The sequence below is a fragment of the Triturus cristatus genome, chromosome 5_1, assembly GCF_964204655.1.
Source record: "Triturus cristatus chromosome 5_1, aTriCri1.1, whole genome shotgun sequence".
NCBI lineage: Eukaryota > Metazoa > Chordata > Amphibia > Caudata > Salamandridae > Triturus > Triturus cristatus.
In genome coordinates, this window is record NC_140587.1 from 86,118,201 (window position 1) to 86,143,790 (window position 25,590).

The 25,590-nt window shown below is 43.4% G+C and overlaps 1 protein-coding gene across 1 annotated transcript in view; it reads left to right on the plus strand.

The window, feature by feature from the left end:
* The first annotated feature begins 215 nt into the window (after positions 1 to 215).
* The window catches only part of LOC146830278 (E3 ubiquitin-protein ligase TRIM39-like), a 210,551-nt gene continuing 185,176 nt past the window's right edge, over positions 216 to 25,590 (plus strand). The window contains exon 1 of the mRNA XM_085604036.1: positions 216 to 681. Within this exon, the coding sequence (XP_085460162.1) occupies positions 274 to 681 (408 nt within the window). The 5' untranslated portion in view covers positions 216 to 273. The remainder of the gene's footprint in view (positions 682 to 25,590) is intronic.

The following is a 25,590-nucleotide window of genomic DNA, read 5'->3' on the forward strand; positions in this document are numbered from 1 at the left end:
TGACTGATTGTGTGACTTAGAGAAAAGCTGTGTGCATTCTACCATGTAGCCCTTTAATGAGTTATGTTACATGTGAAACTGCACTGGACCTTTGGACTGAGATTTCTCAGACACTATCCCAGCCTCTGGGATAAAAGTCTGCAATTTAAACAGTGTGAGGTGATTGGTCTCAACTCTTGTGATCAGAGTTCACATACCAGGTGATAGGCACTCCTTGTTTCTGCTCAGTGCAGAGAGAGACGCATTATATGTAATCACTCTCTTCCGAGAGCCATGGCTGCTTTACAACCTGAGAGAAACCTCCAAGAAGAAGCCTCATGTTCCATTTGTCTGGAGTTTTTTAATGATCCGGTGATTACAGAGTGTGGACACAACTTCTGTCGTCCCTGTATCACCGAGTACTGGAGGGGGTCTGGCGACAATGCCTTGTGTCCTGAGTGCAGAGCAAAACCTCAGCTTCAGAAGCTAATCACTAACAGGCAACTTGCAAATATGGTAGAAAACATCAAACAACTTCAACTGACTCAAAGGAAACCACAAGATCTCTGCAAAAAGCATCAAGAACCTCTGAAGCTATACTGTGAGGATGACCAAATGGTACTCTGTCTGGTGTGCAGCATGTCCCGAGAGCACACGTTTCACAAAGTGATCCCCATAGAAGAGGCTGCCCAAGAACACAAGGTATGCGCTTCACTGCACTGTGCCTCACCTGTAGCTAAATGTGCCTGTGTGTGTGTTAGTGTGCTTCTGCCTGCTGTGCAGAATATCCCATGAGCAAAGGTCTCACACAGGGATTCACATCTCACACAAATATATGACATTACAACACATGCCTTTACCATGCATGGTAACAATTTGTAAGGTAAATAAAAACACTATATATATATATATATATATATATATATATATATATATATATATATATATATATATATATATATATTCACTGAAAAAACCATAGGTTTCACACACGTTATAGTTAGGAATTAGCATTTAAAAAACCTTGCAAATTCACTGAAAAAACCATAGGTTTCACACATGTTATAGTTAGCTGGACATTTCACTCGTAAAAAACCAATGAAATTCCCCCGTTATAGTTAGTGCAGGCAACTATAACTCACGCGACCGCAATCCTCTGCTGATGATGTCAAATATTACATCACTGATGACATATGTGTCTTTATGAAAAATAAATATTTGTAATATATGTATAGCTAAAGATACAGTATTAGCATCAACAGAGGATTGCGGTCGCGTGAGTTATAGTTGCCTGCACTAACTATAACGGGGGAATTTCATTGGTTTTTTACGAGTGAAATGTCCAGCTAACTATAACATGTGTGAAACCTATGGTTTTTTCAGTGAATTTGCAAGGTTTTTTAAATGCTAATTCCTAACTATAACGTGTGTGAAACCTATGGTTATTTCAGTGAATTTGTACGGTTTTTTAAATGCAAATTTTTTTTTTGGATTTTTGGTAAACCTATGTATAAAATAATATATGTACTATATCCTGCATTATGGAATGGTTAATTTTTTTTTTAATGAATTTTTTACTGTGCGCGTACGGTAAGCTGACGCTACGCGCTCCGCACGTCATAAGTACGGTGCGCTTACGTGATACGATGCGCGTACGGTAAGCTGACGCTACGCGCTCCGTACGTCATAAGTACAGTGCGCTTACGTGATACGTACGTGACGTACGCGTACACGCATGTGCGTTGCGCGGAAGCAACGTCGCGTTTATGCAGGGGCGTGTAATGCGCATGCGCGAGTGCGTCTTACGTACGCGCTCCGTAAGCGCTCCGTAAGCGTCATGTTTGCGCATGCGTACTTGTTTACGAGCGCGTACCGTAAGCTTACGGAGCGCGCACGGTAGGTCATGTGATCCACAAAGAACACTTTTCATTGGTTGAAACTACTTTCAGTTCCAGAAACTTCCCACACCACACCCATTCCCCTCATTACTGCTTGAGATCCCCTAGGAGAAGGAGCTGAATTGACATTGAGATACAATGGCAGAGCAGCAGACCTCTTCTGACAGTGAGCCTAGCAGCACCATCATCAGAGAGAGAAGGAGGAAACAAAAGGATTCTTTTGTGTGGGAGTATTTTACTTTTCCAGAGGGGCAGAAAAAGGTCAATGCTCCATTGGTCACTTGCACACTTTGTGACCGTGTTTTATCTAGAGGAGATCCAAGGAAGAAGTATTCCTTTGGAAATCACTCTATGAGGAGACACATTAGGGATAAACATCCCAGGACCTTTGCTTGACATACTGAAGAAAACTCTTCAGTAGGTCACCGGAGCCCAACCTCAGAAGCTCAGCCGAGTACATCATCGGCAGCTCAGCTGAGCCCTTCCTCTGAGGTGGGAGCATCACCTTCTTCTGCTCCTCTGGACATTAACCCTCGATTTTGAAGGGTTTCAATGAGGTGTACAACGTGTTGTGGTCTTATTGTTTTTGGGGAGACCAGTGTTTCCCTTATTAACAATAAGATAGACTAGCACGTTTGTAGACGCTCATAATATTCCCATTCTTTCTTTCCTCCATCCCTGTATTAACCCAACGGCTCTTTTAAGAGCCAACCTTACCTCACAATTTTTAAAATTTTTTTTTAAGCTTTCCTTTTTGAAATTTTTTTTTTGCCGTGCGCGCACGGTACGCGTAATTACGCGAAGTTCGCGGAATTTTTCCGCTTACGCCGTGCGCATACACTACGCGCATTCGGCGATTTTTTGAAAAAAAATTAAAATAAAATTTTGCCCTTGGGGGTCCTTCTGGGACCCCCTGACAAAGGCTAGGGGGTCAGGAACTGTCCACCCTGCCCCCTTTTCACATTCTCCACCTTTGTTTTTCACCCCCTCAGACTGCGAGAGACAAAATGGCGGCCGACACTTCCTGGTTTCGACCGATTCGAATGTTTACTGAGATCTAACAACCCATCAGAATCACGCTCGTGCACGGCAGCGTGCGCGTACGGTAAGCTTACGGTACGCGCTCGGAGCGCGCCTATAGATATATATATTGATTTAAATGCTATTTTCTCAGGAAATACTGAACAGATTTACACGAGACCTTCAAAAGGCACATCCCTGACCTGACGGCTACCTCTCTGCCAAATTTCAAGTAATTCTGTTCAGCCGTTCGGGCTGTAGCTCGGACTAAAGGTCCTATGGAAAAATGCATGGGGAAAACGTGTTTTCGGACCCCCCCTTTTTCTCAGCCCCCGCTTGACGAATCCCCCCGAGACTTTCAGGGTAGGAGCGGAGCGGAGCGGAGCGGAGCGCCCCACCTATTTTGAGAATTTCGCGAGGATTCGTCAACCGGCGCCAAAGTTATTCCAAATAGAATGTTGCATATTTCCTATGGAAACACGGTCCTAACTATAACTATCTACTGGCGACCGCCAGTAGATAATATATATATATATATATATATACACACACACACACACACACACATCCACACACACACACAAATACATGGTTTAGGAGGCTCATGTAGTATTCACTGCTCCTGGTTAGCAGTGCCTCATAATGCCCTTCATGGACTGATTTGATATTTATTCTGCTCTGTGGTGCCCAAATCTGTGAAAGGACAACCCTAACATGTTACAGAAGAGTTATTGGGGTGGGGCTTAAGTGAGAGCAGCAGCCCCCTGAAATCAATTATTAAAGGTAACTCTATGTCTCCTGGGGTATGTACAACATGACTCCAGAAAAAGTTGCTTGTGTTTTAAATCATTTTTGAAGATTGAGCTTTTATTCTTCAGCTAAGACATCAGGGTTTTATTGTGGTTTGAGTTATGGCTGCATTAGATGGCCGTTGAAAGGGAAAAGGAAGGCTTTAATAAGTGTGTTATACTATTGGCTTGTATAATTGCCACCCTCTTGACAGAGCTAATAGGTTTTTCTTTCTATAATGATGTGGTCACCCCCTTGACAAAGCCAATAGGTTTGCCTTTACATAATGATGTGGAGACTCTTTGACAAAGTCTGTAGGCTTACCTTGTATAGTGATGTGGTCACCTTTTCACAATCAATAATACTGTTGTTTATGAATTGATGCAGTGTCCCCTTGAGGAAGCTAGTAGAGCTGCATTATTTAAAATGACACTCGTTTATATTGTGTAAATGTTTTAATTTGGTGACTGTGCACAGGGAGCGGTTGGCTGCCCATGGTGTTTTATATACATATATATATGCAAACACGTGGTAGTCCCAATTGAGCAGCACTCGAAGACACGACGGAGGTTACCAGCCTCAGTCACAGGTATGGGCAGAGTTAATGCAGCAGGTAGGTTAAAAGCAGCCTTTCGCAATGCCTGACGCGTTTCGCTGATTAGCTTTTTCAAAGGCTTTTGGCGGAAGGTAAGCGTACTGCGGTGTGCCTGTCCCCTCATATATTGACCAACAATGACACGCCCCTGAATGGGGCAGCTGCAATCAGACAGTGCTGTAGGCATTATGGGGGATGTAGTGCAATTCATTTTCACCTTTAAAATGTAAGATACGCACAATTACTGCTCACTATAAAGTCCTCAGTGAACCCCCGCTACGGAAACCTGTCCTTAATCCTGCGCTGCTCCTCCATATCAAGGCCAGTGTATCCGACCTCACGGCCCCCTTCATTCTGGGGTGGTGCTTCCTCGACAGCCGGGCCGCCGTCTTTAGATGCAAACACGTGGTAGTCCCAATTGAGCAGCACTCGAAGACACGACGGAGGTTACCAGCCTCAGTCACAGGTATGGGCAGAGTTAATGCAGCAGGTAGGTTAAAAGCAGCCTTTCGCGATGCCTGACGCGTTTCGCTGATTAGCTTTTTCTAAGGCTTTTGGCGGAAGGTAAGCGTACTGCTTACATATATGTGCCTGTCCCCTCATACATTGACCAACAATGACACGCCCCTGAATGGGGAAGCTGCAATCAGACAGTGCTGTAGGCATTATGGGGGATGTAGTGCAATTCATTTTCACCTTTGAAATGTAAGATACGCACAATTACTGCTCACTATAAAGTCCTCAGTGAACCATATATATATACATATAGGTAGTAGGTAGTTATAGTTAGGACCTAGTTACCATAGGAAAATGGCAACATTCTATTGCCAATAACTTTGGCACCGATTGACGAATCTTCTCAAAAGTTTGAAAACAAATTCTTTGTTGAGATCAGCTCCTATGTTGAAAGTTTGGGGGTGATCCATGAAGGGGGGGCCAGGAAAAAAAAGGGGTCCCAAAATGTGTTTTTTCAATGTTAATTTCCATAGGAAATTTTAGACAAGGCTACAGGTCGAACGGGTGAACCGAATTAGCCCAAATTTGGAAGGGAGAAGGGTCTTTGTCTAGAAAGCATGTTTTGTTTATTTGGTGTAAATCCGTTCAATAGATTTTGAGAAATATCAACATTTACAGATATCGATATTTGGGAATTCTACCATCTGATTGGCTGAGGCATTACGAGCAAGCGCTTGCTGGTGATTGGCTGCGAGCGGTTGCAAATAGGAAGTGTTGGCCGCCATTTTGTGATTCCGTTGAAGCGAGTAAGGGGAAAAAAGGGATGAAAAAATTGGGAAAGAGGATGGTAGGAGTGCTGTGAGGTTTGTAGGGTGGGTAGGGTGTGCTACATAGGGAGGGTGAAGCAAATTATTTATCCCTACTGGTGTGAAAGTGTTGTTTTGCCCACTGTGAGATGGTGCTGAGGTGAGGTGCCAGTACACTCTGGGATGAAACCGTGCTTCTAAACTGTGAGCTGAGTCCTATAAAGTGATGTGCTCTGGGCGCTGTAGCATAGTGGGCGCTGTAGCATATCTGTGCAGGTGGTGTTAGTATGCGTTTAGAGTATAGCGGGAGTGGGAAGCAAAGTACTTAGTGGTATCGGTATGAAGACTCGGGGATGAAACTGTGAGTGTAAGTCGTGAGTTTATTGCTGTGAAGTGATGTGCTGTGGGCGCTGCAGGATACTGACCGTTGTAGCATACCTGTGTAAGTAGTGTTAGTGTGCGTTTATTCTATACAGGGAGTGTGAAACAAACGACTCATCCCTATTGGTCTGATGAGTCGAATGTGGTGTTTTAGGAAGCAGAAATAAAGGAATAATTGTGAAGAATATAATGCGGAATGTTGCAATGCCAGAGAAGGAAAATGGTATAATGAGTTGTGTCTAAGAAAGTGGTTGCGTGTAATAAAGGGATGGAGTTTGAAAATTATATAGAAAGTGTCTTTATTTAAGTGCCATAATTGGACCCACTGGTGCAAGAGCCAGGGTATCCAGCTGCTGCAAAGTTGAACCACTTCTGCTGTATTCAAGCGTAAGCTCCGGCATCGGTGAATTGTATATTACATGTTACAGTTGTATGTGAAATAAACAATAGCTATTACACTTGAATGACTCTACATTCTATAAAGAAAATAAAGGTAGGATACTATTACCACATGTATCGTTTAAGAAAATAAATACATTAAAAAAATTGCAAAATGTAGTCATCAAACTTTTTATGTACCTTGGCAGTGCTTTTTTGTAACAGAAAATTAACAACAGTAGAATAGTTAGTAATCTGTTGTACAGTAGATTCAATGTGGTGCGTGTCAGAATTGGTACTAGTTCTACCCACTTTGGAACTTTGAGGATGAATACAAACATTTTGCTTCTGAGAAGCACATTCGGTACCTCTGTAGTCAAACCGTACATTATTGTCTTCAGCTGTTTCAAAAAAACATTCTTGTGTAGAGAGCTATGGCATCGAGCTTAGACAAACTCCAATTGCTTCTGCTGTAGTCAAATCGAAGCTCCTGCATAAGTGAATTGCACATTATATGTTACAGGTCTATATAACCTACTGAATAGCTATTAGACATGAATAAATACATTGTATAATGAAAATAAAGGTAGTTTACGATTACCACACTGTGCCAACCAGTCCATAAACAAAGTTGTCTTTTTACATTTTTATCGTGAGGTTCTGAGCAGAGGCTGACTTTGAGTAAAAATGTGTGAAAGGGCGTTGTGAATAACAGGCAGGCAGAGAGGTGTGTGCACAAAGAATAGATGTGGTTTCTAAATGGGTGTCAGGTTTAGGTTAATTTTGGAAGTAAATAGCGTATTTGCACAGGCCCTACATCACCGATTCCTGGTTACACTGGAGACGTAAGGGGGAATAATGAGGATAGAGTTCAAATGTCTGAGTATACTTAGAAAGTTAATATATCAAAGTAGTAGGATTCAAATGTATTATAAAAAATTTAAAGGAAAAAGTCCAAAAAGATGGAAAAAAATCCATTCAAGAATAATGTGAGTTTCTTACAAGTCTTGGAGATTCCAGTCCAGAAATTCTTCAGCTGCTTGAGATGCGTAATGTTCCAAGACGCTATTGTTGCCATCGTGTGAGAAAAGCGAAGCGATTCAATTCATATCCTCGAAGGGAAAGTAATGTTCCTCGAATGTTGGAGCGGTAATTTGAATGGGCAGGCAATCTGAAAGGTTGCACGTTGCAGGAGATCTTTTGCGGCTGCGCAGAAATCCCATTGCACTGCGATTCCTTTTTTCATTGCATTCTCCATTGCTCCGCTGCCAGAACAATCACGTTCATGGTTTTCAAGATACTACATTACCTGATAGATATCTGATAGATATCTGGAGCGATTGTTGAGATGTTGGCAAGGCATACATCCATTCGCCAGTCGAATGGGCACGTTATGTAATCAAACGATGGTTGTACGCATATTGCATAAGTGTAGATAAATGTTATGTTGTAGCTAGCTCCGATAATAGATAGTAGTGATGTAACTTGGTGTAGAGGCATATTCTGTCAGACATAGTTGTTACCATAGACAGCGTAGCCATTTCTAGAAGTAGAATTAGTAGTAGGATTGCCGCAAAGAGGGGGAGAATTATGGGCACTGTTCCTGTTATTCCAGAGATGATCGAAAGAATGTCTGAATGTAGTCTGGTATTAAAAGAAGAACAGTTTGAAAGCATGTTAGAAGGCTGTAGGAGAATGTGTTAAAAAAGTGTGCCAGACCTTGAGTGTGACATGTGTTGAAAATTGTGTAACAATTCACAAAGTGTAATTGGCAGTTCATATTTAAAAGGGAGTGTATTTTATTTGAAGTTCTTGGTATCTGCAGTCGATAAATTTCTTTTGCAGAAGTAAGGGAGACTTCTGTTCTAAACAAAGGTTTAGTTTGGTTTGTTTCTTGAAATGTGTTTTCAAACTAGGAATTGAAGGGCAAGTTGAAGTTTGGGAGTTAGTTTGTGTGGGTGGGAATAGATATTGCCACAGGAAGTTGCTGTGTTTGAAAGAGTAAGGACATGCGGTATGCCAGCTCATATTCCGTAGGAGTGTATGTTATTGAGAAGCAGATAACTGTCGTTAGAAAGCTGTGTGAATGTGGGTGTGATTGTGGGAGTTGGCGTCCGTTTAAGAAAGGACGCAATATTGGTGGCTGTGCGCTTAGAAGCGCTGTGTAGTTGGACATTCTTGGATAGTAATGAATGACTGCCATTGTGGTCGCACTATTCACCTGTGAGAAAAACATTTGTATGCTCTTTAAGACAGCAATATGTAAATGGAATAAGCCACTGCTCGTGAATAAACGCGCTACCTTATATAATGACATTCAACATGACAAACAACATGTGCACGTAGCAGACTCAATGACACTACTTACTGTGGGAACCGTGGCTAGCCATGTATACAAACTAGACATGGCATGGCACCTCTGCCTCACTAAGCAGAATGCGGGGCGAGATGAGAGCGAAGTATGTGCGAAGGTGGCAAGTAATTCTTGATTATAAAAGTATACAATGCAAAGTCTTGAGGGGATGTGCCGGACAGACTTGAGTATGCAGAGAACAGACATGTACATGTCAACATACACTGATGGTCTATTGAGTGAAGTGGACAGTGGACACAACCATGATAGTACACTCAGTAGGGAAGATTACCGAATGGTAGCGCGTACGTGCCTTCCCCCTCGAATGTTTAGGGAAGTGGGCTGGCTCGCTGTATGCAAGGCTAGCCTAGGGGTATGAATAAAGGGCACGTTTCTTTGGGTGTGGTTCTCTTCCGGATTGGAGAACGTGTCTGCCGGGTCTGCGTAGCTCACACCGCCACGAGGCTGATGCTGTGAGTGAAGGTGGGTGCGTGAATAATGCTCTCAGCCTGCTGGTACTCAGAAACCGTCATGGCCGCTGTGACGCATATATGCCCCACAGTTTACCTTTTGACACCGCTGTATGTGAAAGAGGGCCGACCACGTGCCGGTGGAAGGTCCTGGGCCGAGGTCTGCAAGCTCGGAAGGCTCCTGAGATTAACGCTGGCTACCGCCACACAGGTACACAGAGCCCAGCCTGAGGCCCACGAGCGTGGAGTGCTCTGTATAATAGTAACACAGTAGTCCCACAGGTACCGACAGTGGAATGGTGTTTTGATACCATAGTGGACGATGTTAGAACTGTATGTGACAGCGGAGATGAAGGTACTCCCTTCGACCAGCTGCAACCAACTCTGGGTCCCAACAGTGGAATGGTGTCTTGATCCCATAATTGATGATGTCCGATAATTGAGATGCATCACACTCTGTGCTTCCGTAGCTAACTGCGGTACAGGATTATTGGGCTTTGTTGACTGTAGTTGCTGGACTATAGCACGGTACAGCAGGTCCGAACAATGAAACGGGGTCCTGATTCTATGATTGAGGATGTCAGAAGATAAAGTCTGTGATGATTTTGGTGTACCCCCTCTGATCAGGTGCAACCAACTCTAGGTCCGAACAGTGGAACGGTGTCTTGATCCCACAATGGGCGATGTTAGAACTGCATCTGCAAGTGGAGATGAAGGTACTCCTCTTTGACCAGCTGCAACCAACTCTGGGTCCCAACAGTGGAACGGTGTCTTGATGCCATAATGGATGATGTTAGAACTGCATGTGAGAGTGGAGATGAAGGTACTCCCTTTGACCAGGTGGAACCAACTCTAGGTTTCAACAGTGGAACGTTGTCTTGATTTCACATTGGAAGATGTCCGATATTACATTCTGCTTAATTTTTACAGAACTCCTTGCGTTGAGGTGGATTAGACTCTGTGCCTCTGTAGTTAACTGCTGCACATGATTATTAGGCATGGTTTATTGCAGTTGCTAGAGTACACAGCGGTACAGCATGTTCGAACAGTGAAACAAGGTCTTAATTCTAAGATTGAGGATGTCAGAAGTTAAAGTGTGTGATGATTTTTGTGTATAGCTTCTGATGAGGCGCAACCAACTCTAGGTACCAACAGTGGAATGGTGTCTTGATCACACAATGGACGATGTCCGATATTACCTGTTGCTGGTTTTTCACAGAACTCCGTCTGTTGAGGTGCTTCAGATTCTGTGCTTCTGTAGTTAAGTGCTGCACATGGTTATTGGGCTTAGTTGACTGGTTTGCTGGAATACACCGCGGTAGAGCAGGTCCAAACAGTGAAATGGGGTCTTAATTATGTGATTGAGGATGTTAGAAGTTACAGTTTGTGATGATTTCTGTGTACCCCCTCCGGTGAGGTGCAAATAACTCTAGGTCCCAACAGTGGAATGGTGTGTTGATCCCACAATGGATGATGTTAGAACTGTATCTGAGAGTGGAGATGGAGGTATTCCATTCTACCAGCTGCAACCAACTCTAGGTTCTAAAAGTAGAACGGTGTGTTGACTCCACAATGGACGATATTAGAACTGCATTTGAGAGTGGAGATGAAGGTACTCTCTTCGATCAGGTTTATCTAACTTTAGGTCACAACTGTGGAAAGGTGTCTTGATCCCACAATGGATGATGTCCGATATTACCTGCTGCTTGCTTTTTTCAGAAGTTCCTGTGTTGAGGTGCATCATAGTCTGTGATTCCATACCTAACTGCTGCACATGATTATTGGGCTTGGTTGACAGTAGTCGGTGCAAACAGTGAAATGGGGTCTTGATTCTATGATTGAGGATGTCATAAGTTAAAGTCTGTGATGATCTTTGTGTACCCCCTCTGATCAGGTGCAACTAACTCCGTGCTTCCGAATCCAACGGTATGTGGCTGTGAGTTGTGAATGACCACTGGATTTGGTGTAGACTTCAGTTTGCAGGGTTCACACTTTAGATTGCGTGGTGATTGTTTCCAGTAGTTAAGTAATTAGAACGTCTATTGAAACATACACAATATTGTTTTAGTATACTTGTTTCAAGAAGTTTTTTTATATCAGTTATAGGTTTAGTGAAATTACCAAATGTATCTTGGAAGTCCAAAGAAACAGTGAATAGTGTATACTGTGGAGAGATGAAATCCCAATTCAAATTCTTTTGATTTATTCATTGTAGAGTTCTCTGTAATTTATGTTGTTTTATTTTGTAAAGAGGGAGTGAGAAAAAGTATTGATGGTTGTGTGTGTGAATACTGCTTTTAATTAACAATGCAGACAGTAGTGTTCACAATTCAGATCGAGTTGCTATTGTAGATGATGCAGTCCTGTAAGAGAAGAGATTGCTGTAATGTGCTCTGTCTCCACCACTCATACGCATCATTGCAGGCTCAGCACACGTTTTCTTTGCTTCATGTATTGCAAACTGTAGAGCTCAAGTCAATGCTACATGACTGTGGGCCCTTGATGAACACTCTCTCTGGCCTATACTGCAGACTTCAGTGTTCACATTTGACATTGAGTCGGTATTGTAGATGATGCAGTCCTGTAGGAATTGACATTGCTCCAGTGCGCTCTGTCTGCACCACTGATATGCATCATTGCAGGATCTGCACGATTTTTTTTCTTCGTGTATTGCAAACTGTAGAGCTCAAGTGAATGCTAGGTGGCTGTGGGCTCTTGCTGATTGCTCTCTCTGACCTACACTGCAGACAGCAGTTTTCATAATTCAGATGGAGTCGCTATTTTAGATTAGGTAGTTCTGTAGGAAAAAACATTGCTCCAGTGTGCTCTGTCTGCAGCACTCATACGCATCATTGTAGGCTCTGTACACTTTTTTTTGCTTAATGTATTCCAAACTGTAGAGGTCAAGTCAATGCCACGTGGCTGTGTGCCCTTGCTGAACGGTCTCTCTGGCCTATATTGCAGACTTCTATGTCCACATTTGACATTGAGTCGGTATTGTAGATGATGCAGTCCTGTAGGAAAAGATATTGCTCCAGTGCGCTCTGTCTGCACCACTCATATGCATCACTGCAGGCTCGGCACACTTTTTTTTTTAGTTTGTGTATTGCAAACTGTAGAGCTCAAGTGAATGCCATGTGACTGTGGGCCCTTGTGACCGCTCACTCTGGCCTACACTGCAGACAGCAGTGTTCAAAATTGAGATTGAGTCGCTATTGTAGACGAGGTATTCCTATAGGAAAAGACATTGCTCCGGTGTGTACTGTCTGCACCATGCATATGTATCATTGCAGGCTTTGCACACTCTTTTTTGTTGCTTCGCTGACGACAAACTGAGTAGGCGTATCTGTGGGCCCTTGTGACCGCTCACTCTGGCCTACACTGCAGACAGCAGTGTTCATAATTCAGATTGAGTCGGTATTGCAGATGATGCAGTGTTGATAGCAACAGATATTGCTACTAGTACGGCCTGTCTACAGCACGCATTATCGGTGGCTGTGCACATGTTGAATGCTTTTGATGTGGTTATGTGAGTGCACTAGAACTGATGGAGCGTTTATGATATAAACATTTTGTGTATTATTTCAGATCTATTGATTGTGTGTCAGTATACCACAAGTTGTTATTCTTTTATGATGGAATTATTTTTGTATTATTTGACATCTACTGTCCCTACCTTACTGCAGCATAAATTATTGATTCTTTAATATTGAATCTCTGTGTGTGATCCATTGATTACTGTTGTAGTTGATGCTACCAGCAGCCATTGTCTGAAGGCTGGTTTAGACTTACCGCACACACATCCAGCACAGACGTCACTGGATATGTCACCATGGTAATTAAAAGGAGTGGAGCGTACGTGCCCGTATCCACTTCCACTATCTATCTGTGTCCGTGTGTTCATTATCTATGCATGATACTGTCTCTGGGCTGTACTATATTACGTTGTGTTGTGGTCAGCGTATGTAACCATATTACCTGTGGTATTGGAGACATTTTCGGTAATGTAAATTTTAGGTGTATGGGTATCAAAGGTGGAAGGCTACTTTACAGAGCACGTTTTGAACAAAGCTCTCTAAGCAGAAGAGGTGTGTCTAATGAAATGCAGTACAGATATTGACTAAAATGGGTGGCGTTTTCGAACTGTTACAATGGGGAATGTTATGAACTAATGAAATGCTTTTTTTATGGGTACATGGTAATCGTGCAGCCAGTGCGCAATGAGACCGCACCCGATGTGATTTTGAGAAAATATATTTATTATAATATAATTTTATTAGAGTTAGAAATATATAACTGTTTAAAATATGTTTAATTATCGCTTGCTCTCATATACACTTTAAAGTTTTTTAGATATAGTTTTGAGACAAAAAAATGAGGGAATGGCGTATTGGACGCGACATCGTACATCTATATATATTTTGTGGGGAAGATATTAAAGATTATATCGGGGCCGATTCACAGAACAAACTTAAGACAAAATCCTAAACTTAGTACCATTTTGGTATTCACAGAATGCACTTACTACTTCTGGTATTCACAGAATGAACTTACTACTTTTGCGATTCACAGAATAAACTTACTACTTTTGCTATTCACAGAATGGATTTACGACTACTAACTTTACGTCCGCACTCGGGCTGGAAATTCCGTCCCGGAGGCGGAGCTTCCGGCCCGGAGGTGGGGATTCCGGCTGGTGGCGGAGATTTAGCCATGGCCGAAATCTCCACCTCCGGCCCGGAAGCTCCGCCTCTGGCCCAGAAGCTCCGCCTCCGAGCCGGAAAGCCCCGCCTCCGGGCTGGAAGCTCCGCCTCCGGGCCGGAATTTCCGGCCCGAGTGCGGACGTAAAGTTAGTAGTCGTAAATCCATTCTGTGAATACCATAAGTAGTAAGTGCATTCTGTGAATACCAAAAGTAGTAAGTGCATTCTGTGAATACCACAAAGTAGTAAGTTTAGGATTTAGTCTTAAGTTAATTCTGTGTATCGGGCCCATAGTGTGTAAAAACATATATAGTTACTCACATATATACAACTGAGACATCAATTCACTAATGAACTCACCTGTTCACACAGTCAGCTATCTATACAGCCCTTCTGAGATGCACTTTTGAATCTATAGAACCAGTGAATCGGCCATTCAGACATGTATGCACAGAGTCAGACACCACCCACACATCCACATAGACAGTCAGACCCCCATACAGATACTCATACAATCAATGAAAAACACATATACACACTGATGTAGCTACTCACCAAGCCATGCACCTGCTTACACACCAAGTGAGAGACTAAGAGAGACATTCACGCAGTCTAGTCACTAATCCATGCATTCAGTAACATACATTCAATCAGTGACTTATTGAGTCAGTCATGCATCTACTAAATAATGTATTCAGGCACTTTTACATCGACTTTTTCTTGAATAGAACTTGGCATAGATATATATGAAAAATATTTTAACTTTACAGAAACACGCATTCACTGGATGATGTCATCAGTGATGTCATCAGCGATGTCATTTGAGATGTCATCAGTGATGTCATGAGTGATGTCACTGACCATGTCATGAGTGATGTAATATGTGACGTCATCAGCAGTGCATTGCAGGCGCACGAGTTGTAGTTAGCTCAACTAACTATAACAGGCGAATTTCTCTGATTTTATATGAGTCAAATGTCCAACTAACTATAACGTCCCTGAAACCTATGGTTTTTTCAGTGAATATATATATATATATAATGGTACTGTTAATTGATTATTTTGCGGGGAAAATTCAACAGCATGAATCTTTTAAAAGAACGCAATACATTTTGCTTTTTATTTTCTAGGTGACAAGTAATGGGGGTTTGGCTGCACAATGCATATGTAACCCAGTTTCCAACCAGGGCAGAGGGCTTGTTCATTATACTATTTTTATATGCATGCAAATCAAACCGGTTATATATTTGCACGTTGCAATTGAAATATCACTGAATGATTTTTTACTTGTTAGATTGCTGAGATTAACATATAGATATCGAGTAGATTTATTGCAGTGTGTGTATTGCGATTTTGGGACTCTCAGTATGCTCTCTATGTCTATTGATGCCTTAAGGGGGATGGGCTATAAAGATTGCTGCTAATATGGCACCAACCAAATTGACAAAGGCTTCTAGCAAGCCGAAACGCGTCTCATTTTTTTATTTTGGGATTGAGGCTGATCTGATCAAATAAAACAGATGCCGTACCTTACCTGCCTCGAGTCCGTGTCTTCCACCATGGCTCACTCTGTGGAAGTTAGTTGTTTGTGTTTATATATATATATATATATATATATATATATATATATATATATATATATATATATATCTCACAGAAAAAAACATAGGTTTCAGGCACGTTATAGTTAGGAATTAGCATTTAAAAAACCTCAGAAATTCACTGAAAAAACCATAGGTTTCAGGGGTGTTATAGTTAGCTGGACTTTTCACTTGTACAAAACCATTGAAATTCCCCTGTTATAGTTATTTCAGCTAACTATAACTCGCGCGCCCGCAATGTACTGCTGATGACGTCACATATTACATCACTCATGACATGGTCAGTGACATCACTCATGACATCACTCATGACATCTCAAATGACATCACTGATGACATCACTGATGACATCATCCAGTGAATGTGTGTTTTTCTGAAAATTAAATATGTTTTATATATGTATATCTCAAGGTCAATGGAAGAATAAATGGGTATATAAGTGTCTAAATGGATGATTCGTTTTTGAAAAATTGATTGTGTAACTGACTGATTAAGTGTATCATAGTGAATACATGGCTTAGTGAGTAATGTTTAAATATGTAAATATCTGTATCAGTCTCTCACTTTGTGTATAAGTGGCTGCATGGGTTGGTGAGTAGCTACATGGGTGTCTATATAGGTTATTAGTTGGTTTTTTGAGTATCAGTCTGAGTGTCTGCACGGTTCGGTGGGGGGTATTACGTAGTGCATAGGTGCATAAATGAGTGACTCATTGTTTGTATGTGTTGAAGACAGCATGTGTGCAGGACTGTATGGGTGGATGAGTGTGTGTATGGGTGTGTTAGTGAGTGAATGACTGTCTCAATAGTGTATTTATGAGTAACTACATATGTGTTAAACTAGTATATGTGACTATTGGTGTATATAAGTGAGTATATGTGAGAGTGAGAGATTGAAAGAGTTCCTGTATGAATAAGTATGTGTTTCTATAAGTGATTGTTTAAAAGACTAAGTATGTGTAAGTTTCCCTAGAAGTAAGTGTGGTGGTGTGTGTATAACTGTATATGCAATTACATGTATGTTTGATTCTTTATTAGCATGAGTGACTATGTGTGTGAGTAACTCTATGGATGAGTGGCATTGTGTAACAGGATGTATAGGTGTATGAGTACATATGATGAGTGAGTACATGTATGAGTGACTGTATAGGACTGTTGGTGAATGAGTGGATGTGTATGTGGATCTTAGAATTACTGAAGAGGTTGTTGTAACTGGTATTGGTATGTCCATTGTTTTGAAAATTTTAGTCTCTATTTTTGAATGTGTGTATCAAAGGTTATATTAGGGTGAGAGGAGGTCTGCCACTCTATCACAAGGATGATGTCATCAGTGATGTCATCAGTGATGTCATTTGAGATGTCATCAGTGATGTCATGAGTGATGTCACTGACCATGTCATGAGTGATGTCATGAATGAGTCCAAGGAGCCACGCCCCCTCCCGGAGGCTTAAAACGCCGTGCTGAGCTGCAGCTGGTGTTGATCTGCTAGTTACCCTTGAGGCGGAAGCCGGGGGTGTTGCTCCTCAACTTTTTAAAAAATGTACTCACTTGCACTGTTTTCTGTTGATTTTAGAACGTTAACTGTGTTTATCTTGCTGCACTTTTCGCGAGAGCTGCTTGGGGGAAGATCAATATCCCGGTAAACGTCACCACCCACGTGACTCGGGGCCACGCCCCTTCCAAGTAGCCACGCCCCCTCCTCCCACTTATTACCATGCTCTCCTCTCGGAAGCGCAGCGGACGAGCGCAGCGGGCACACCAATGGCACGCCGAAGACACGCCAAAGACTAGCCCGTCTGTGCCCGTCCGTGCCAGGACGGGGCACGGGGCAGAGGCCACCGGTCCCATTGTACAATCCAGGCTGGTAAGATCGTCGTCGGAATTGAAAGCTCTACGCCCTACCCCCAATCCTAGGTGCTCAATAGGTAATCTCCATAAAATTGGAATACGCTCCTGCGCTAACTGCAAACTGACCACTTCAATATGTCAACCCCATCCTGACACCTCCAGAAGACACAGAAAACGCAAATTATTGCGCAAAAACGAGCTTCGAAATTACGTTTTTTATAGTACTAATTGTCGTTCATTACCGAAACATAAATATGACATTTTCAACCTTTTAGCTGAAAACAACCCCAGTGCCCTCTTTTTAACTGAGACTTGGTTGCACGACAGTGCCGGACCGGATATTGCTACCGCCCTCCCTGACAACTACGCCATTGCCAGAATAGACAGGAACAAACAGTTAGGTGGCGGAATAGCAATTATTTTTAATAGAGATCTAAAATGCACTCTTGAACCAGTAGCTATTCCAGACTGTGAAGCGGGCCTTTTCAAAATTTTCTTGAACCCGAATTTCACGATGTCAGGCCTTTTGATTTATCGTCCCCCAGGAAACCCCTCTCAATGGGTATCAAATTTAGCCAATCTCATCTTACCTCATTATATTACTTCAAGTAATTTTTCCCTGCTGGGCGATTTTAACTTGCATCTAGACGACCCCACCAGCTCTTCCTGTTCTAACCTACTTGACGACTTGAAGGCTCTAAATTTGTCCCTGATCAACTCTAGCCCTACTCACATAGCTGGCCATTTGTTGGACCCTATATTTTCCAACATCAGAGAACTAAAATGTCTCGCTACTATGCCCACATGCTGGTCTGACCACCATCTAATAAAATTCAGTATCATTTTTCCTCCCTCCCTTAATTTGCAATATGATTTCCCAGATACATCTAGGAAAAATTGGAAATCAGTGAACTTAGAATTGCTAAATTTAACATTACAAGACAACCCTCCGGGTAATAGCCCAAATATGGACAGCCTAGCGGCTGCAGCACAAAAGTGGCTTAGCGATGCCGCCAACAAATGCTTGCCCTCTACTTGCATTAAAGGGAGCAGACACCGCCACCCGGCTCCATGGTTTAATGATAGCCTAAAAGCCGAAAAATCTAAATGTAAAGCGCTTGAACGCAATTGGCGCAAAAACTACGCCCCTGACGCCAAGAAAAGCTATCATGAAGCCAGGAATTTGTACCACACGGCCTGCGCAAAAGCAAGAGCTGCATTCGTCTCAAAAACCATCTTGGAAGCCACCAATATGCCAAAAACCCTATTCAACAAAGTTAAAGAATTGGCTGGTGCTCACACTACAGCTGCAGCACCTCCACTTAACACTCAACAATGCCAGGCGTTAGCACTCTTTTTTACTGAAAAAATTGATAAAATCGTCCTAGATATAAATGCTAATAATAAAGAAGCACCCTCTTTTTCTGACTCAGATTTAACTCCTCCTTGTGGCAACACACTGGAATCCTGGCCTGCTCTCTCAGTAGATAAACTAAAAGTGATTCTTAAGACCATCAAATCCGGCTCCCCTAGGGACCCTATTCCAATCAAAATCATTAAACAATTTTGTGACAGTCCCTTAGAAATCATTACAAACCTTCTGAACTCCTCTCTTGACCTTGCCACTGTCCCAGCCCTATGGAAACATGCCATGGTTACGCCTCTTCTAAAAAAATCTACTGCAAACCCGGAAATCCTTGCCAATTACAGACCCATATCCCTGCTCCCTGCGTTCTCCAAATGTTTGGAGAGGCACGTGCATTCTGTTCTATCTATTTTTGCTGAAGAAAACTCTCTTCTGCACCCCTCACAGTCGGGTTTCAGGGCTGCATTTTCTACAGAAACCGCCCTGCTTGGAGTCACTGAGCACATTCGTAAGCTCCTTGATCAAGGTCAGACGGTCGCGCTCATGCTATTAGATCTGAGCGCGGCCTTCGACACCATTTCCCACGAAACTCTCGTTAAGGAATTGTACAAAAATGGTGTACGCGGAAAGGCACTAGATTGGATACGGTCCTTCCTGGCAAATCGAACCATCCAAATTACCTCTTCACGAGCCTCCTCAGATACCTTGTTGGCACCCCATGGAGTGCCTCAGGGGTCTATTCTCATTCCTTTGTTCTTTAATTTATACCTTAGACCCCTGGCCGACCTTGTTGAACAATCTGGTCTCACTCTTATGAGCTATGCTGACGACTCCCAAATCATTTTTTCCCTATCCGAATCCTGTCCCAACTCCCCTTCTCTACTCAAAGCAGGACTCCTAAACATCCTGAATTGGATGACGAGAAATCAACTAAAACTCAACGGTGACAAGACAGAGATTCTGGTTCTGGGAAAACATCAAGATCTGTGGAATCCCTTACATTGGCCTGATCAGATGGGCGCTCTTCCTACCCCGGTGACCCATGTTCAAAATCTGGGATTTATTCTAGATAACTCCCTTTCCATGAATCAACAGGCCAGTAAAGTTACTGGTCTATGCCTCACCATAGTCAAATGGTTGAGGAAAATCCTCTGGATACTGCCTCTTTCCACGCAGAAGACAGTAGTCAATGCCCTCATAACATCGAGGCTTGACTACGGCAACATTCTGTATCTGGGCGCCAACAAATCAGTAGTCGGCCGACTACAACTGGTGCAAAACGCAGCAGTGCGTCTATTGTACAATATTCCTAAAAACTCCGGAGTCTCGAGTCACCGCCGGGAACTCCATTGGCTTAGGGTTGAAAACAGAATCCGCTTTAAAGCCCTGAACTTTATGTTCAGAATTAAAGCAGGCACGGCACCTAAATATCTTCTAACCCTAGCCCACCCCTACACTCCCAAACGTAACCTTCGGTCGCAGTCGGCAGCCTTTTTCTGCGTGCCGAGATTCAAACGGGCGAGAGTAGGTGGCAGATCTTTCGCCCATCTGGGACCATCTCTCTGGAACACACTCCCTCCCTTCATCCGAAAGGAGGAAAATTATGCCAGGTTTAGAAAGCATGTGAAGACCTGGCTATTTGAACAATAAATCTCAATAGCCATTACCCTTTCTCCTGTCTTCTATCTAGCTGTGTCTAGGCGCCGGGAAACCCTTTTTGGGTAGCTGTTGCGCCCTACAAATTGAAAAAATAAATAAATAAAATAAATATGTGACGTCATCAGCATTGCATTGCGGGCGCGCGAGTTATAGTTAACTGAACTAACTATAACGGGGGAATTTCAATGGTTTTGTACAAGTGAAAAGTTCAGCTAACTATAACACCCCTGAAACCTATGGTTTTTTCAGTGAATTTCTGAGGTTTTTTAAATGCTAATTCCTAACTATAACGTGCCTGAAACCTATGGTTTTTTCTGTGAATTTCAAAGGTTTTTGAAATGCTAATTTCTAACTATGCCTACAGAGATAGGACATGTGAAGAAAGAAGAAAAAATGCACAGAAAGAAAAAAACAGAAGTGCAGAAAGAAGCAACAGAAGTCCTCAAAGACGAAGAAAAGTGCAGGAAGAAGGATAACGTGCAGAAAGAACAAAAAGAAGAGCAGAAAGAATCCTTGTTGCAAAATCATCCTGTACCCTCAACTTTTTCAGACGGATACTGGTGGTAACTGAGTCTGACTAACCAGTCCTAGAGCCAGTGCTATGTTAAAAGACACTTAGAATACAGTGAAAACACCTACATACACTAGGGAACATTATGCGTTGGGGTCCCCCTGTGATTAGCATGACCTCCTCTGTAAGCCCCTAGTATATAATAGGGCAGGGGGATTAAAACTACCTCTTAAAACAGGCCACAGGGCGTTTTTTTACACGTTAACTCAGGCCCCGTCCCCTCCCTTCACCACTGTGTAAACACGCCCTGTGTCCCTTTTTAGTTGGGAGATTAGGTTCATTTGAATCCTGAGGGTCCCTAGGGTCCAACTAGCCCACTAGGTACCTCCAGTAAGTGCCACAGAGCTGCGTTGCAGAGAGGTGTAAAAAGTGGCACGGCCTGGACCACCTCTCTGCAATGCAGCTCAGTGGCGCTTACTGGAAGCCCTTGGTGGGCTAGTTTGCCCCCAAGTGCCCTCAGTATTGAAGGGAAATTATATCCCCAATATAAAACGTGCCATAGTGCGTGTTTGCACACGTCACCTCAGGCCCCGTCCCCTCCCTTCACCACTGTGTAAACGCGCCCTGTGGCTGTTCTAAGTTGAGAGATTAAGTCCGCTTGAATCGTAAGGGTCCCTAGGGTCAAACTAGACCACTAGGTACCTCCAGTAAGCGTCACAGAGCTGCGTTGCAGAGAGGTGTAAAAAGGGGCTTGGCCTCAGAACACCTGTCTGCAGCGCAGCTCCCTGGCGCATACTGGAGATGCCTGTTGGGCTAGTTGGCCCTCAGGGACCCTCAGTATTGAAGAGGAATTAATTCCCCAACTTGCAACTCGCCAGGGGGCGCGTTTGCAGAGTGCTGCAAGGAGGGGGCGTGGCCTCCGGCACGATGCCAGTCTTTTATTTATTTTAATTTTTTAAGAAGGGGGGCTGTGTGGTTCCCCTTCTTATTCTAATTTATTGGCCCTTATGACCCCATCCCCCAGGGCCTGTCTCCTAATTATATTTTTTTGACCCCAATCCCCAGGGCCGGCCACTGTTTTTTATTATTTTAAAAAAATATATATTTATAGACACACCTAGGACATGCTGGACAAACCGTACGTACCTATCACCATGACGATTTGCGTGATATTCATTAAAAGGCGACTATGCATACAATGAAACCACGTGGAATGTATTTACACCACTAGTGAAGCTCTGACATATCTGATGCCCTACCGTGCCTAATCCCGGTAGACACCCTTGTCGTTTATTTATACAAACATGTGTAGCTATTGACGGGCACATTTAATACACATGCACACCAAGCCATTCAAAGGGGATTCGACAAAAATTCGACCAAAACTATGCAAGAAACCCCCCTCACGGTTAATAAAACACACATCCACTGCCGGATGTGTAATACTTTTTATTTTACTCTCTGGAAAGGGGACGAACATCACTTGAGAGTCACAGCGCGCTCCTGGCAGAGCCCAATGCTGTGTTACACCCACCATTGCCTGCCGAGTGCCACACACCTCTGTGTTGTATTCCACCAGCTAGTGCATATGCTATGACACTCTCTAGCCCAGGTGCACTGTAACACCACCCCGTGAATATGTCATGCCACACTTGTCTTCGCACGGGTTATATTGCCCCATCCAACGTGCCTTCCTCGATGCCTATGTTATAACGCACAGTGCTATGCCATACATATTACAATCTGGGATCCATATCTTTGTCACAGTGCATATGCAACATTACACTCCCCAGCACATATTTTATATTACAACTTTAGAGACTAGTTAGGTTACACAACACTGCCCTGTGCATATTACACTCCAAGGCGCATATCGCATAGCACGCTCTAGTGCCTGTGCTATCTCGCGCTCTCCAATGAATCTGTCATTGCGCACAATGTATTGCATATTATATTTCACGCCTGGTTCATCTTATATCACACTTTTTGGTGCATAGTTTATACCATACACTATATCTAGTTTTCATTTTCAATCGTGCTCTCAGGACTATGTTCTATATAACACTGTGTTCACCTACCCTTTTCACAGGCATTACATTTTGCGATAGGGGGTGGAGGGTCAGGGGGTGTTTCTGCCAAGTGAGCCCGGAGTCACAGTCACAAACGTCCTCTTCTTCCTAAATAAAAGTGAGATTATGCTGCATACTTGTTCATATTTTAAGTAGTTCGCACAGACACACGTTTTAAAAACAATAAAGTTCCCATTACCCGCCTTCTCTGAACAGTTAGCTTGCTACCCCATCCCCCTCCTCCCGATCCTCTGTTGTGTGAATTCATGAACTAGCCTCCTCCCTGCTGCCATGCATGGTCTGATGTGCTGCCACTGCCCTCAATTTAGTATAATGTACCAGTCCACTCCTCCTGCCCTCCATTGCCCAATTCTATGCCCCATCATTGACCTCCTGCTTAAACTCTGTGCTTAGCTTGCTGCCCCTATTCTCCTTCCCCCTGCCCTCCGATGTCTTTGTGCATGCCCTTGCTCCATCCTTTTTGCCCACCATGTTCCATGGACCTGCCACTCCTATCTACTCTGAGTGTTCTGTTGAGCTGCCACTCCCCTCCCACCTGCCTAGCATTGTCAGATGACTGTAACCTGTCCCTGCCACCTCCACCCTGCCTGTCCACATGCCATGCCCCTATCCTCTTCCTCCTGTCCTACATGGTCCATTGTACTGCCACACCCTTCTGCCCTCCCTGGTCTGTTGTGCTTCAACTGCTCCTCCTGCCTGCCCCGTGCGGTCTGTTGTGAGGCCCCTTCCCCTGAACTTTCTTGTCTGTGCACAGGTCCTGACCCTCCCTTCTATCCTCCATCATCCTTTGTGAATGCCCCTGCACCCTCCTTCTTGCCCATCATAGCCATTGTGCTGCCACTAACCATCCCACTTGCCATGCATGGTCTTCTGTGCTGCCATGGCCCCTCCCACCTTACCTGTGTGGCCAGTTACCTGCCCCTGACCCCCTCCCACCTTCCCTCTATGGTCTGTGTGTATGCCATCACAGTCTCACTGTTGCTCTTCACGGTGTGTCTTGCTTCCAGTGCCCATCCTGCCTGACCTCCATGGCTATCTTGCTGCTCCTGCCCTGCCCCCTTGCCCCCAGCCCTCTGTTTACATGTGCAGACCCCTACTCCCTCCCTCTCGGCTTGTCTGTTCCATTGTAATGCCCCTGATCCGTCCCTCCTGCCCTTTATGGTCTGTTATGCTGCAGCTTTCTCTCCTGTCTGTCCATTATGGTCAGCTAGCTACCATTGCCTCTTGCCCCTCTGTTCTCTGTTGTCCATGTGCATGGTCCTGTCCCCTCCCTCTTGCTTTCTATGGATTGTTGTGCTGCACTCCCGTCCCGCATGCCTTGTGTGGTGTATTGTGCTGCTGCAAACCCTGATGCCTGCCCTGCAGGGTCAGTTTGGTGCACCTCTCCATGTCCCTCCTGTCCTCTGTTATCCAAGTACATGTCCCTACCCCATTTCCTTCCATGATCCAATGTACCATACTTGTGAACATTTTGAACTTGGTAAGAGGGAGATTTTGAAAAAAAACTGGGCTATTGATTTTCCCCTTTGAGTTACATTGAAAAAGAGGAGATTGTAGACAGGAGACAGATCAAATAAAGCCCATTTGAGCTTAAAAACATTGGACGTTTCCTGGCTGAATCGGGTCTGTTGGCATGTATGGTTGTACTACCATTGCCTCTTCCTTCTGCCCACAATGGTCTATTACATTGCCACAGCCTCTCTTGCAAGTCCTGTATTGTTGGTTTGTTGCCCCTGCCCCCCTTTCCACTGCCCTCCATAGTCTGTTGTGCTGCCACGCCCCTTCCTGCCTGCTCAGTGTGGTTAAATTGTTGCCTTTGCACCCTCCTACCTGCCTTCAATTTTCAGAGTCCGTGCCCCTGGCCTCTGCCTCTCAACAGTATCCTAATGAACAACTAGATTGCTAACATTCTATATTTATTACAAAAGTGTGGAACGCCTGACGTCATCTTGATGTAATCAAAACTGTAATACCTAGAGCATTTCCTTTAGAAATTACATATATGAGAGGGTCTTATTGGCATCAAAATTATGGTTAGTGCTCTAAAAGACTAAAATAAGGACATATTTTCTGAGTTTTCAAATAGCGACAAAGCACTTTTAAATATTTGTTATCTTTATATTTTTTTATCCAGTTGACCACTTGATTAAATGTTGCACTTAGGGGAGAGGATGTGGTGTTACTTCCAGAACTGCAGACTTTGCAACTGGGGAACCAGGTTGGAGTTTCTGCTTCAGCTCGACATTCTATGATTCTGGTCAAATCACTTAGTCTCCCCATGTCTACAACCAAAATGAATTTGTTCTTGTGTGATGTAACCAATGCTCATGTAAAGCACTCCAATACCTGACAAGTCTGCACTATATAACACTGCAAAAACACAAAATAATAAGTGTTTTGCACACTTCTGTCATTGGGCGATATTTGGGCTACATCTGGGTGATTTTGGGCTACATTTTGGGCTCTTTTGTCTCCGGTGGCCATCTTGGGAGATTTATTTGTTATGAAGTTTCCTAATTTCCTCATGTACTGCAGTCTCCTCAGTAGGAAATGCTTTCAGTTTTTTACTTTGATTCCATCATGAAGGTATTCAGATATGTCACACATTTGCCATAATTTCTGAAAGTTAGCACTCTAGTTGCTCATTAGATCACTGTAGTAAAACTACTGTTCACCATGGAAGTCTGC